We start from the raw sequence: 14,559 nt of genomic DNA, 5'->3' as shown, positions 1-14,559 counted from the left end.
CTCGAAGCAGCAGATGACGGAGAGCCGTGTCTCCTCGTACTGCTAGACCTAAGTGCAGCGTTTGATACAGTAGATCACAATACTCTACTCGTCCGCTTCACAGAAGTAGCCGGAGTCCTAGACATAGATCTCCAATGGTTCGCGTCCTTCCTAGGAAATCGGTCACAGACAGTGAAACTAGGAAACTTCCTCTCCGAAACTCGGGCAGTCACCTGCGGAGTCCCTCAAGGCTCTCCGTTGTCACCCGTTCTCTTCAACATTTACATTTGCCCACTCCTTCAAATCATCAGATGCTCAGATCTCACACCAAACCGCAGTCTTCGATCAGCCAACAAAAACCTCCTCCTCGTGCCCAAAGCCCGATATAAATCCAAGGGTGATCGGAGATTCGCTGTCCAAGGGCCTCGGCTATGGAATGCTCTACCAATCAACATCCGCCTGGAAGAAAATCACCTGGCTTTTAGGAAAAAACTCAAGACCTTCCTCTTTTAGCAGATGATCAAAGCTCGCCACAGCGCCTAGAGGCGATTCAGTTTGCATTGTGCGCTATACAAGTATTTCATTCATTCATTCATTCAAGGCCTACATCTCAATGTGTGAGCAGATCTGGTGGCGTCCGCACACATACTCGATTTCCAGGATCCTGCTGTTTTTGCAGTGAGGAGTGGATCAGAAACTTGCCTTAAGCACCATCAAGGGGCAGATATCAGCTTTGGCTGTCTTTTTTTCAGGGTCCCTTGGCGACTCATTCATTGGTGAGTACTTTTGTTCAGGGGGTTCGACATGTGGCCCCTCTGGTTCGACCACTGCTACCTCTGTGGGATTTGAATCTGGTGTGCTTAGTGCTTCAGAAACCGCCGTTTTGAAAACGGGGAGATTTCCTTATTGACACTCTCTCAGAAAGTAGTCTTTCTAGTGGCCATTACATCTGCCAGGAGGGTTTCTGAGTTGGCGGCCTTGTCTTGCAAGTCTTCCTACTTGATCCTCTAGAAGGATAAGGCGGTGCTGCGCCCGTAGCCTTCGTTTCTTCCAAGGGTTGTTTCGGCCTTTCATCTAAATGAGGACATTGTGCTTCCATCCTTATGTCCTTGGCCGTCAAACGCCAAAGAGGTGTATCTGTCTGTGCTTTTTGGAGGTCGGACTCGCTGTTTTGTATCGGTGGCTGGTCCGAAGAAGGGACTGGCAGTCTCATTGGCCACCATCTCTCGGTGGATCAGACAGATTGTAGTTCAGGCTTATGCCATAAGGGGACAGGCGCCCACCTTTCCTGTCACGGCACATTCTACTAGGAAAATTGGTGCCTCTTGGGCATTCCTTTAAAAACTAATAAAGGCTGCTGTTTAGGTGGGATGAACACAGTAAGCAATAGAGATAGAAAAAATTGCGCCCGTAATGAGTCCAACCAGGTCTGGCAGACCGGAGGGTAAAAGTGAGACAAATTGGGTATTAAACAATGAATTGAACCATTACAGTCTCTGGATATAGCATATGTCCAAATATATGGCTGAATAAAAACACCTCTGTTATCCACAATTAGTGTAAGGAACCACCACCACATGGAAAGCCACTTACCAGAAGGCCAACCCACACCAGCATTCGGCTATAACCCAGCCACGGCCTCTAACATCAGAATAAAAGACCCCAGGAATGCTTCTCGGATACTGCAGGTTGTTGGGCTCCTTCCATAGGACATGCGGTCCGTGAAATCATACAGCATATGGAAAGGAAGGGGACCATAGCATAATTCCGTAATGCAGGACAATTTATTAAAAGAAAATATTGTACTTAAAAACATAGGTTAAAAACATGTAAAAAAAAATGTTGGCTGGCACGTTAGAAGCCCTTCTGCCTTCAATTCGACATGGTAACATCACTTCATGCCCTTCCAGACGCGTTTCGTTATACAGACGTTTTCAATGGGGATCATCAAGCGTCCGTTTCCCAGGTGTTTAAGGAGGCAACCTGGTCGTGCGTTCACACTTTCACTAAATTTTACAAGGTCCATATGAGCACATCTTCGGCCACAAGGTTTTGCAGGTGGCTGTGTAAGGTTGCAACTCCTCTGTTGAGGAGCTCTGGTTGTTATGGGTAGAGTTATTGTTGTTTGCTGTTCCCACTCCTTGTTTCTTTAACACTGCTTGTGGACATCAAAGATGAGATGTGAAGGTCAAGATGAGATGCTGTGTCCGTCAACGGACGAAAGAGAAAATAGAATTTTTGTACTCGCGATATGTATGTGTGTGTGTATGTATGTTGTGCTCATAAGTTTACGTACCCCGGCAGAATTTTTTTACGTTTCTCTGTAATTTTTTCAGAGAATATGAATAACACAAAAACTTTTCTATCACTCATGGTAAGTGTTTGGCTGAAACTATTTATTATCAATGAACTGTGTCTTTTTAAATCATAATGACAACAGAAGCTACCCAAATGACCCGGATCAAAAGTTCTTAATAACGTGTATTGCTCCCTTTAACATCAATGACAGCTTGAAGTCTTTTGTGGCATTTGTGGATGAGGCTCTTTATCTTCTCAGATGGTAGCCCTTTCCTCTTGGCAAAAAGCCTCCAGTTCCTGAAAATTCCTGGACTGTCTTGAATGAACTGCACGTTTGAGATCTCCCCAGAGTGGCTCAATGATATTTGGAAAGTTTTTGTGTTATCATTCATCTTCTCTGCAAAATGGCAAAGAAATCATAAATTATGTCGGAGTGTGTAAACTTATGAGCACAAACTTATGAGCTTCTCTCTCTCTCTCTCTCTCTCTCTCTCTCTCTCTCTCTCTCTCTCTCTCTCTCTCTCTCTCTCATTCGCTAAAGCTAAGTAAATTTAAACAGGAAGTAAAGTCTTCCTCTCTAATTGTACCTACAGGTAAGCCTATTATAAAAAAAAATATATATATTTTTTTTTACAAAGGTGCTAGTGCTATGTAATTAAGAAAAATGCCATGTAGAAAAAAAATTGTCATTTAAAAATGAATACGTTTTATTCCTCTATTAGGAGACGGTGACAGTGCTTGGACAGATTGCTTGCGACAGTAATGGGAAGTTGAACTCAAAGTCGGTCATTTTGGAAGGTGACAGAGAGTACTCATCGGGAATGTATGTCCCAGTGGACTTGTCAGAACTGAAGGAATATTCACTTTTTCCTGGCCAGGTGACTGGTTTATTGTAATTTCAAAAAAGCACTACTCTTTCTATGTAAATTAACTTAGAATAATCAAGCTGTAGATGGATAGCACTGACATTTATAATATATACGCATATATGATTATTCGGCCTCTCGGCAGGTGGGCTTTAAGGTATATGTGGTCCTACATAAACACATTACTGTACTGTGCTGAGTGCGCTCACCTGGCACAGTAACCAGCGGGTATAGGTAAGCTCACGATGCATACTTGTGATCAGGAGCTTTCTGATCATGTGACAACTGTGAATGTCAATCACAGTGGTCACATGCCCAGAATTTTTAACGGAAGTGTGTATGTCGGATTAGCATTGTGACCTTGCAGTGCTGCAGTCCTGGATTCTGTTACCACCCAGAAAATATCTGAATGGAATATCTGTTTACCTGTACTTGAGTCACATAACACACAACTGGCATGAAATGTTAGTCTAAGAAAAATATGAACTCAATAGTCTTTGCATGGTTTCATGCTTAGTACCTGTGTACAGTGCTGCAAATAGTCATATACTGGGACTTCTATGAACAGTCCATCATTTAATGACTAGCTAAAAGCCCATCATTTCACGAATGTCTTGCAGGACAACTTCATGTCTCAATTGGTGGATTCTCCAACTAGAAAGAATGCGTTGCTAGATTTACTAATTACGAATGATCCAAGTCTGATCTCAGATGTGGCAGTACAGGACAACTTGGGATCTAGCGATCACAGGATGATCGTATTTAGTGTAAATCATTGGAAAAGGAGGCATGAGGGTAGCACAAGAACTCTAAATTCCAAAAGAGCTAACTTTTCTAAACTGTGCACAATACTACAAGACCTCAATTGGGACCTAATCCTTGAAACATTGTACACCGAGGGAAAATGGGAATGTTTTAGAAACATATTAAACAAAGGTATCATACAGTGCATTCCTATGGGAAATAAATATAGAAGAGTGAAGGTTAAACCTGGGTGGCTAAACCATAACGTAAAAATTCTTATTAGAGAAAAAAGTGGCCTTTAAAAAATATAAAGCGGAGAGGTGTCATCTGTAACCATCATCATCTTTTATGTTGGCAATGTGCTCCAATTTCACTTTTTTACTGTTAATATATTTAAAGAATTCCTTGGGATTTTTTTTTTTACGCTCCTTTGCTATATGTCTCTCGCAGTTTTTTTTTTTTTCTTTTTTTTTTAGCCACCCTGATTGCGTTCTTGCACTTCTTATTGCATTCCTTGTAGTGTTGGAATGCTGACAATGCTGTCAGTATTCCAACACTACAAGGAATGCAATAAGAAGTGTAAGAACGCTATCGGGGTGTCTAAAAAAGACAGCGAGAGACACATCGCAAAGGAGAGTAAAAAAAAATCCCAAGGAATTCTTTAACTACTTCAATACAAGGCACTTAAACACCTTCCTGCCCAGACCAATTTTGAGCCTTCAGCGCTGTTGCACTTTGAATGACAATTGCGCGGTCATGCTACACGGTACCCAAATGAAATTTTTATCATTTTTTTCCCACAAATAGAGCTTTCTTTTGGTGGTATTTGATCACCTCTACGGTTTTTATTTTTTGCGCTACAAATAAAAAAATACCAATTTCAAAACTTTGTAAATAAGTACGTTTTCTCCTGCACTGATGGGGCTACACTGATGGGCACCAATGAAGTGGCACTGATGAGGTGGCATTGATGGACACTGATAGGTGGCACTGATGGGCACTGACAGGCGGCACTGATGGGCGACACGGATGGGCACTGATAGGTGGCACAAATTGGCACTGATAGCTGGCATGGATGGGTGGCACAGATGGGCATGGATAGGCGGCACGGATGGGCACTGATAGGCGGCACAGGTGGGCACTGATAGGTGGGACAGGTGGGCACTGATGGGCGGCATTGTATTGTTCTACTGTACTAATGGATGCCAATCAGTGCCAAACAATGCATGCCAATCAGTGATGCCCATTGTGGGCACTGATTGGCATCCATTATGGGCACTGATTGGCATCCATTGTGGCACTGACTGGCATCCCTGGTGGTCTAAGGAGTATTACCTTTTGCTGGGCATCCCTGGTGGTCTGGTGGCGTCCTTGGTGGTCCAGTGTGGGCATCCTCGGGGGGGCTGTGCTGATAATCGATCAGCACAGACCCCCCCTGTCAGAGGAGCAGCCGATCGGCTCTCCTCTACTCGCGTCTGACAGACGCGAGTGAGGAAAAGCCGATCACCGGCTCTTCCTATTTACACTGTGATCAGCCGTGATTGGACACGGCTGATCGCGTGGTAAAGAGTCTCTTTACCGAGATCGTAGTTGCCGGGTGTCAGACTGACACCCCGCAACAACGATTGCCGCGATGCGTGCCCCCGGGGGCGCACAGCGGCTCATAATCCTGATCACGTCATATGACGTCCAATCAGGATTATGCAACCACTTTGCCACCGTCAATTGCCTATAGGGCGGGCGGCAAGTGGTTAAATATATTAATAGTAAAAAGCTGAATCGAAGAACATTGCCAACATAAGATGATGATGGTTACAGATGACACAGGGAAGGCAACTGTACTAAATGCTTTCTTCTCAGTTTTTACACAGGAAAAGGAGGGGGGTATTGACCACAACAGTATTATTAGTAATCCATCACAAGGTGTACCTTTGTGGTTTACAGAGGCCAGAGTCGAGGAAAGACTAGATGAGCTTAACACAAATAAATCACCAGGACCAGATGGCCTACACCCAGGAGGCCTCAAAGAACTCAGTCGGGTTATTATAACTAGACCATGTTCCTAGTCTTTACGGACAGCATACGGACAGGAATTGTACCAGCTGATTGGAGAAAAGCCAATGTGGTACCAATATTCAAAAAAGAGCATAGGCATATTCCAGGAAACTACAGGCTGGTCAGCCTAACATCAATAGTAGGTAAATTATTGGAGGGCATGATAAGGGACTATAACCAAGAATTTGCTGATGAAAACAGTATCATTAGTAGTAATCGGCACGGGTTTACAAAGGGTCATTCTGGCCAGACCAATCTGTTAACATTCTATGAGAAAGTGAGCTGCCATCTAGACAGGGGGAGGCCTGTGGATGTGGATGCGGGCGATACAAAATTAAGCAAGGCGATAACTTCAAAGCAGGATATATGAATTTTACAGAAAGACCTGAACAAAATACAGGGAGTGGGCAACTACACGGCAAATGAGGTTTAATGTTGGAGAAATGTAAAATAATACACTTGGGGGCTAAGGACATAAATGCAAACTACTGACAAGGGGGAGAACATTTGGGGGAACCAAGTATTGAGCAAGATCTGGGGTTCTAATAGAAGATTGTGCAATAGCATGCAATGTCAAGCTGCAGCTACCAAAACGGGCAGAATATTTAGCATGCATAAAAAAGGGGATAAACCCCGGAGATAAAACTATAATCCTGCCACTTTATAAAACTCCAGTCTGGCCACATCTGGAGTAATTGTCCAGTTCCGGTCACCAGTCCTCAGATGGGATGTGCTGGAGAGAGTACAAGGAAGGGCTGAGTTGCAGGCAATTAGTTTGCAGTAACCTCTAGCTACCGAATGGTGAGTGGCAATGTGTGCTAACCTCTAGCAATCAATCAGCAAGCAATAATGTGTAGTAACCTCTAGCAATCGACTGGTGAGTGGTAATGTGTAGTAACAACCTCTGAATATTTTTTTCTCGTTTTTTCCTCCAATAAAACCTAGGTGCATCTTATGGTCAGGTGCGTCTTACGGAGCGAAAAATACGGTATTCAATCTCAGGGGGTGTAAGTGGACACAGGGACCACACAAAGAGATTGGAGAAGTGGTTTAATCTTAAGGGACGGTTTCACTGTCAGGGCAGTAAGAATGTGGAACTCTCTTCCACAAGTGGTGATGTCAGCGGGTAGTATTGATATTTTTAAAAGACTCTTGACCGTGCATCTTAAACAATACAACATACTGTACATTGATATGGGAATGTATATCGACGCTGACACACATACACCTACACAGGTTGAATTGGATGGACTTTTGTCTTTAATTCAACCTTACCTTCTATGTAACTATGAGAGTAAACAGTAGGTGGTCTTCATTTGCCATTACCAAACCAGTACTGGCAGACAAATTACTTTCTTAACCAGTGTACTCCTTCTAAAGCAATAGATGTGTAATCTTTGCTAAAGGAAACTTGCATTTACAGGAATTAATAGGGCACCTACCATCATTACTAAATCGGTTATGCTTTCAACTTCAACCAAAGAAAATGAAAAATCTCCAACCAGGCATAACCTCTTCCAGCTTGGCTAAGCCTCCGTTTTGTTCTAGTGTATGAAGGTGGTGGGTGCTTTCCTGGGTCTCTCTAAGGAACTTTGCTCCTACATCTCTGGGGATAATCCTGACACCCTTAAGGCGTCATTCTCTCCAGTGGGAGTAGCTCTGCAGCCTGCGGTGACTTCTCTTGGAGTGTGCCAAGGGCTGGACACAAAAAGCAGCTCTGTTCCAGAGAATTTGGTCCAGAAGATCCTGCCATTTGGCAGCTACTGTAAGATTTTCTGAAAGGCCTGAGCTTCTCAGTGGATGCCTTGAAGGATTCCTAAAGCAGCTTTCACAAGTGGGCACTACATCTGTCCACATGGGAAAGATCCTATGGCTTAAGTGTTGGTTAACAGTGTTTCTCTACAGAAAGTACTTTGGGAGACTGCCCTTTAAGGTTGGATGCTTACTCGGACCATCCTTGGATGCCTATGTCCAGAAGGTGACACTGAAACCGTACTCTCTCTTACCGCTTAAGAAGAAAGCAAAGGTTACAGATAAGAAAGCCAATAACACCTTCAGAGTCTAAATGGAGTTCTTTTCGTAAGCAGCCAGCTTCATACTCCAAATAAAAGCCCATATCCCAGTCTCATGGGAACTGGAATCCCAAGCGTTCCAGTATGGGAGGCAAATCTTTCTACCAGTGAAGGAACTTGCCCACTCTCTGACGCGAAAGAAGGCTTAAGAGCCTTTATAGCCATTTGGACACAGGAAGTCTCAGATGACAGAGTCCGCAGTGCAGTTTACAGAGGATACAAGCTGGAATTTCTTGAAGCTTTATGGGCTCAAGAGTGCCTTCTGATCCACGAAAAAGAACGGTTTTCTTTGTGGTCCTGGAAAGATTGTCCAAAGGGGTCATTGAACCTGTGCTGGTAGAGGAGAGGCCTCAAGATGTTGCTTCAACCTAGTTCAATGTTTCCAAGCTAAATGTAGATGTCTGGCCTATCCTAGGCCTCAAGGGTCTCAATAAGTTTATGAAAGTTTACAAATTAAGAATGGAGTATTTTCTGGTTAGTGATTGCTTTGCTTCATCTGGGGGACTTCCTGGCATCAATTGACATCAAGGATGCCTACCAACACATCGTAATTTTCCAGCCTCACCAACTCTTTTTTACTTTACAGTGTGGGATTCCCACTATCGGTTTGTGGCATTACCATTTGACCTGTTCACAGGCCACAGGGTGTTACTAAAATGTTAGCTCTGGTTCCAGGGTTGTTGAGAGTCCTAGGGAATCCCATCGTAGGATACCTGAGCGACTTACTTCCACGAGAACAACTGCATTGAAGATGACACTTGACATCCAGGTGACAGTCTTGGAGAGGCTTGGCTGAGTTCTAACATCAAACCAAAAAGTAGTTGGCGCACAAATGAATGGTCCCTTAAAAAACGCTTATCTATCTCGTAGGATATGCGTTATTCAAATGAATGTCCTGTAGTTGGTCTCCATGTGCAGCTATTAACCCATTATGGACTTGGCAAAAAGAGGGGAACAGCAATTAAACGATTAAAAAACAGCGCATCAAGAAAACTCGTAATATAATGTGAAAAAAACTTTAAAATGTCATTTATTCAAGGTGAAAAATAAACGGAGAAATCTGATCCCTTCAGGATCTAAAAAACATAGGATACTCCAAACATGAGAAAGACAAATGTTTGATGATAAAAGCCCCTCAGATCTCTGTTATCACTTTAGAGATAGTAAAAACAAAGACCAATCTGCACTGCTACCAGTTCCTTGTGCCTAAAATCCATCCTTATTCATGAAAATTAAGGAACCCAAAACATGTATAAAAAACCTGTGTAGAAAGGCATTGCAAATGAATGGAACTAAGTTCCTAGAGTCACTCACTACGTTGATGTTCAAATGGACCGAAGCGCCACCATACCACGTCTGTGGACTGAAGGGAAGATGTTAGTTACAGCTCCTTCTAATCCGTTCGGTTTTGGGGCAGAGATATGATGTCCGCTGAGTACACGCTGTACGCTGGATGGTAAGTGTCAGGCTTGATCACCAGGTGGCATCAGCTAGACGTGAAGAAAAGCCTGAAGCACGCCGTACTGCGTGCAACGCTGTGTGTCCGAACGGCTGTGTATCATGTGGGAAGCTTGTCACGTGAGAAGCTGATAGATGGGAATGGTTGCTATGCCGACTCTCCTGCTTACATGTTTCGCGCGCCTGCGCTTTGTCAAAGCTGGAGCGGCATACGGCAACCAGAGAGATAAAGCATCGGGTTGTGTATAGGGGCGGGGAATGTCGGAATCACTCCAATTAACCCCTTATATGTCACTAAACCTGCTGAATTGAGGACTTGTAAACAGAGATCTGTGACAGTAGAAAAAAACTGTTGGAGAACAGATCCCTGAACGAACCCGCATAGGAAAAACTGTTATGGATACATTTAAAGATAGTGTGAGTGAAAACCTATGATTGAAATATAAAAAAATATATAGAAAAAGTGTGTAAAAATATTTAAAAGAGTATGAAAATGACAATTAATATTAAAAAATATTAATAGCAAATATACAAATCATATAAGAACTGCACTGTGGATGAGAAAAAACGGGGGGGGGGGGGAGGAAAGGAAAAATTATCTAAAAAAGGGGGGGAAAAAAGGAAATACTTTTGATATTTGGATGTACTGTTTTATATCCTCTCCTTATAAAATAGTTGGAATAAGTATTTTCACTACTCCCCTCTCATGATTTTAATTTATAGAGAAACTTTTATAAAAAAAATTCTTTTGTATAAAATATATATAGGGGAAAGTGATAGGATAAATAAACCATAAAATGCGATTATGCTAGGTGACTTATATCAAGAGGTTATACTAAGGATATCAAGATCTTCGTTAAGGCCATCAGGCTAGAGAGACCCCATAAGGTATATCCAGAAGGTCTCCCTGCGGCAAAGGAGGGAAAATCTTTCGTTGACTGTTACGATACCCTTAGGGATAGACTCAATTGCGAGGACCTCCATTTCTTTAAAATTTTTATCATGACACTGGCGAAAATGGCAGGACACGCTGTGTTGGATGCAGCCCTCTTTGATCAGGCGGCGATGTTCACCCACCCTGACGCGTAGGGCCCGTATGGTGCGGCCTACATAAAGGAGGCCGCAAGAGCAACGTAAGACATATATCACATATTCAGTAGAGCACGTGATGAATTGTTTTATCACAAAAACTTTTCCTTTCGGTGTGGTGATGGTAGATTGGCCATTTGGGATGGACTGACAAGTATAGCAACCTCTTTTTCGACATTTAAAAATCCCATGTCTATTATCAAAGTACATCCTAATGTCAGAAAAAATTCCATTGTCCTTTCTGTTGGATTTCGTGAGTTTATTAGGAGCAATGATGTTTTTAATTGTGCGAGAGCGTCTAAAAGTGATTTGAGGTCTGGCCGGGAGGGAAGGTGCTAAGATAGGATCAAGCTTTAGGATATCATAGTGTTTGAAAATTATTTTAGACATATGTTTATATTGTGTGTTAAAGGTGGAGATAAACCTGATTGTGGTATTTTCATTAGTGGAATTTTTGGAACGTTTTTTCGTGGATGATTGCTTAATTGCGTGTTCCCTAAAGGCCTGTGTAATTAAATCATCTGGATATTCTTTTTCTAAGAATTTTTTAGCCATCTGCTGGCCTTGTTGTGTATAATCCTCGGTTGAAGTACAGTTTCTGCGCAACCTTTGGAACTGTCCACTAGGGATATTTTTCTTCCAAGCAGGATGATGGCAACTCTTATAATGCAGGTAAGAGTTGCCTGACGTGGGTTTAATGGAATTGTTGTTACAATAAGTGACGAAGGAGAAGAAAGTCTCAACTCCGCCACTCCATATGAGCAAAATGTCATCTAAATAACGACCATAAAATACAATAAACTCAGCAAAAGGATTGTTTCTCCAAATTTTTTGTTCCTTCCAGAAACCCATGGTGAGGTTTGCGTATACCGGGGAAAAACTAGCTCCCATGGCTGTGCCGTGGCGCTGGAGGTAATTGTAACAACAATTCTATGGGTCTATCTTTTACATCAGTCATTGACCCAAACCATCTTGTCTTTTTGGACCTTGTATTATCTCATAATGAGCAAAGTGTCACCACTAGCAATCATATTAAACCCACGTCAGGCAACTCTTACCTGCATTATAAGAGTTGCCATCATCCTGCTTGGAAGAAAAATATCCCTAGTGGACAGTTCCAAAGGTTGCGCAGAAACTGTACTTCAACCGAGGATTATACACAACAAGGCCAGCAGATGGCTAAAAAATTCTTAGAAAAAGAATATCCAGATGATTTAATTACACAGGCCTTTAGGGAACACGCAATTAAACAATCATCCACGAAAAAACGTTCCAAAAATTCCACTAATGAAAATACCACAATCAGGTTTATCTCCACCTTTAACACACAATATAAACATATGTCTAAAATAATTTTCAAACACTATGATATCCTAAAGCTTGATCCTATCTTAGCACCTTCCCTCCCGGCCAGACCTCAAATCACTTTTAGACGCTCTCGCACAATTAAAAACATCATTGCTCCTAATAAACTCACGAAATCCAACAGAAAGGACAATGGAATTTTTTCTGACATTAGGATGTACTTTGATAATAGACATGGGATTTTTAAATGTCGAAAAAGAGGTTGCTATACTTGTCAGTCCATCCCAAATGGCCAATCTACCATCACCACACCGAAAGGAAAAGTTTTTGTGATAAAACAATTCATCACGTGCTCTACTGAATATGTGATATATGTCTTACGTTGCTCTTGCGGCCTCCTTTATGTAGGCCGCACCATACGGGCCCTACGCGTCAGGGTGGGTGAACATCGCCGCCTGATCAAAGAGGGCTGCATCCAACACAGCGTGCCCCGCCATTTTCGCCAGTGTCATGATAAAAATTTTAAAGAAATGGAGGTCCTCGCAATTGAGTCTATCCCTAAGGGTACCCTAACAGTCAACGAAAGATTTTCCCTCCTTTGCCGCAGGGAGACCTTCTGGATATACCTTATGGGGTCTCTCTAGCCTGATGGCCTTAACGAAGATCTTGATATCCTTAGTATAACCTCTTGATATAAGTCACCTAGCATAATCGCATTTTATGGTTTATTTATCCTATCACATTCCCCTATATATATTTTATACAAAAGAATTTTTTTTTATAAAAGTTTCTCTATAAATTAAAATCATGAGAGGGGAGTAGTGAAAATACTTATTCCAACAATTTTATAAGGAGAGGATATAACAGTACATCCAAATATCAAAAGTATTTCCTTTCCCCCCCCCCCCCCTTTTTTAGATAATTTTTCCTTTCCTCCCCTTCCCCCCCCCCCCCCCCCCCCGTTTTTTCTCATCCACAGTGCAGTTCTTATCTGATTTGTATATTTGCTATTCATATTTTTTAATATTAATTGTCATTTTCATACTCTTTTAAATATTTTTACACACTTTTTCTATATATTTTTTTTATATTTCAATCATAGGTTTTCACTCACACTATCTTTAAATGTATCCATAACAGTTTTTCCTATGCGGGTTTGTTCAGGGATCTGTTCTCCAACAGTTTTTTTCTACTGTCACAGATCTCTGTTTACAAGTCCTCAATTCAGCAGGTTTAGTGACATATAAGGGGTTAATTGGAGTGATTCCGACATTCCCCGCCCCTATACACAACCCGATGCTTTATCTCTCTGGTTGCCGTATGCCGCTCCAGCTTTGACAAAGCGCAGGCGCGCGAAACATGTAAGCAGGAGAGTCGGCATAGCAACCATTCCCATCTATCAGCTTCTCACGTGACAAGCTTCCCACATGATACACAGCCGTTCGGACACACAGCGTTGCACGCAGTACGGCGTGCTTCAGGCTTTTCTTCACGTCTAGCTGATGCCACCTGGTGATCAAGTCTGACACTTACATCCAGCGTACAGCGTGTACTCAGCGGACATCATATCTCTGCCCCAAAACCGAACGGATTAGAAGGAGCTGTAACTAACATCTTCCCTTCAGTCCACAGACGTGGTATGGTGGCGCTTCGGTCCATTTGAACATCAACGTAGTGAGTGACTCTAGGAACTTAGTTCCATTCATTTGCACTGCCTTTCTACACAGGTTTTTTATACATGTTTTGGGTTCCTTCATTTTCATGAATAAGGATGGATTTTAGGCACAAGGAACTGGTAGCAGTGCAGATTGGTCTTTGTTTTTTACTATCTCTAAAGTGATAACTGAGAGATCTGAGGGGCTTTTATCATCAAACATTTGTCTTTCTCATGTTTGGAGTATCCTATGTTTTTTAGATCCTGAAGGGATCAGATTTCTCCGTTTATTTTTCACCTTGAATAAATGACATTTTTTAAAGTTTTTTTCACATATTACGAGTTTTCTTGATGCGCTGTTTTTTAATCGTTTAATTGGCTGAGTTCTAAACCTTCAGAAATCTGACTTGGCTCTGACCCAATACCTGCAACGCTTGAGTTTAATTCTGGATATGTCTCGGGCAAGGATACTGCTCCCACAGGAAATTTGCCTGTCTTTTCAAGCCCAGGTGCAATCTCTAAGGACATTGGAAGGCCCCTCACTCCAGACATGCATGAGTGTCGGGGAAGATAGTAGTCCTGTTTGATTCAGTCCCCTCTGCACAGTTTCATTCCAGAGCTCTCAGCTCTATATCTTCGTGGTATGAGACAAATATCAGGAGTAACTGGATCAGCCAATGCATCTAACTCCCAAGACTAGAATGGCTTTGGAATGGTGGGCACCAACGCAGATACTGAATGCAGGGAAATCCTTCCAACGGAATGGAAGGTCTTGACAACAGATGCCAGCCTGTCAGGCTGGGGAGGTGTTCTAGAGAGCCTCCTTTTTCAGGTAATATGGGCATCAGAGGAGCAGAAGTTGCCATTTAATATCCTGGAACTTCAGGTGATCCGGCTGGCCCTCTCGCATTGGTCTGTCTGCCTACCTTCAATATCTCCCAGTAAAGGTGCAGTCGTACCATGCCATTACAGTGGCATATGTCAGCTGCTCCAGGAAGAAACCGATGTTATATTGTCTGGGCAGAGCTTAATGTTCTGG

General features: G+C 42.5%; 1 protein-coding gene across 1 annotated transcript in view; it reads left to right on the top strand.

The window, feature by feature from the left end:
- Positions 1-14,559, top strand: part of POLA2 (DNA polymerase alpha 2, accessory subunit) — a 164,547-nt gene that overhangs the window by 71,283 nt on the left and 78,705 nt on the right. The window contains exon 9 of the mRNA XM_077458701.1: positions 3,000-3,155. Within this exon, the coding sequence (XP_077314827.1) occupies positions 3,000-3,155 (156 nt within the window). The remainder of the gene's footprint in view (positions 1-2,999; positions 3,156-14,559) is intronic.

The sequence above is a fragment of the Lithobates pipiens genome, unplaced genomic scaffold (assembly GCF_037356315.1).
Source record: "Lithobates pipiens isolate NorthernLeopardFrog02 unplaced genomic scaffold, aLitPip1_a1.2 Scaffold_10, whole genome shotgun sequence".
In the NCBI taxonomy this organism is placed as follows: Eukaryota; Metazoa; Chordata; class Amphibia; order Anura; family Ranidae; genus Lithobates; species Lithobates pipiens.
Note: the sequence above shows the minus strand (reverse complement) of the source record. Positions and strands in the feature narration are given on the sequence as shown.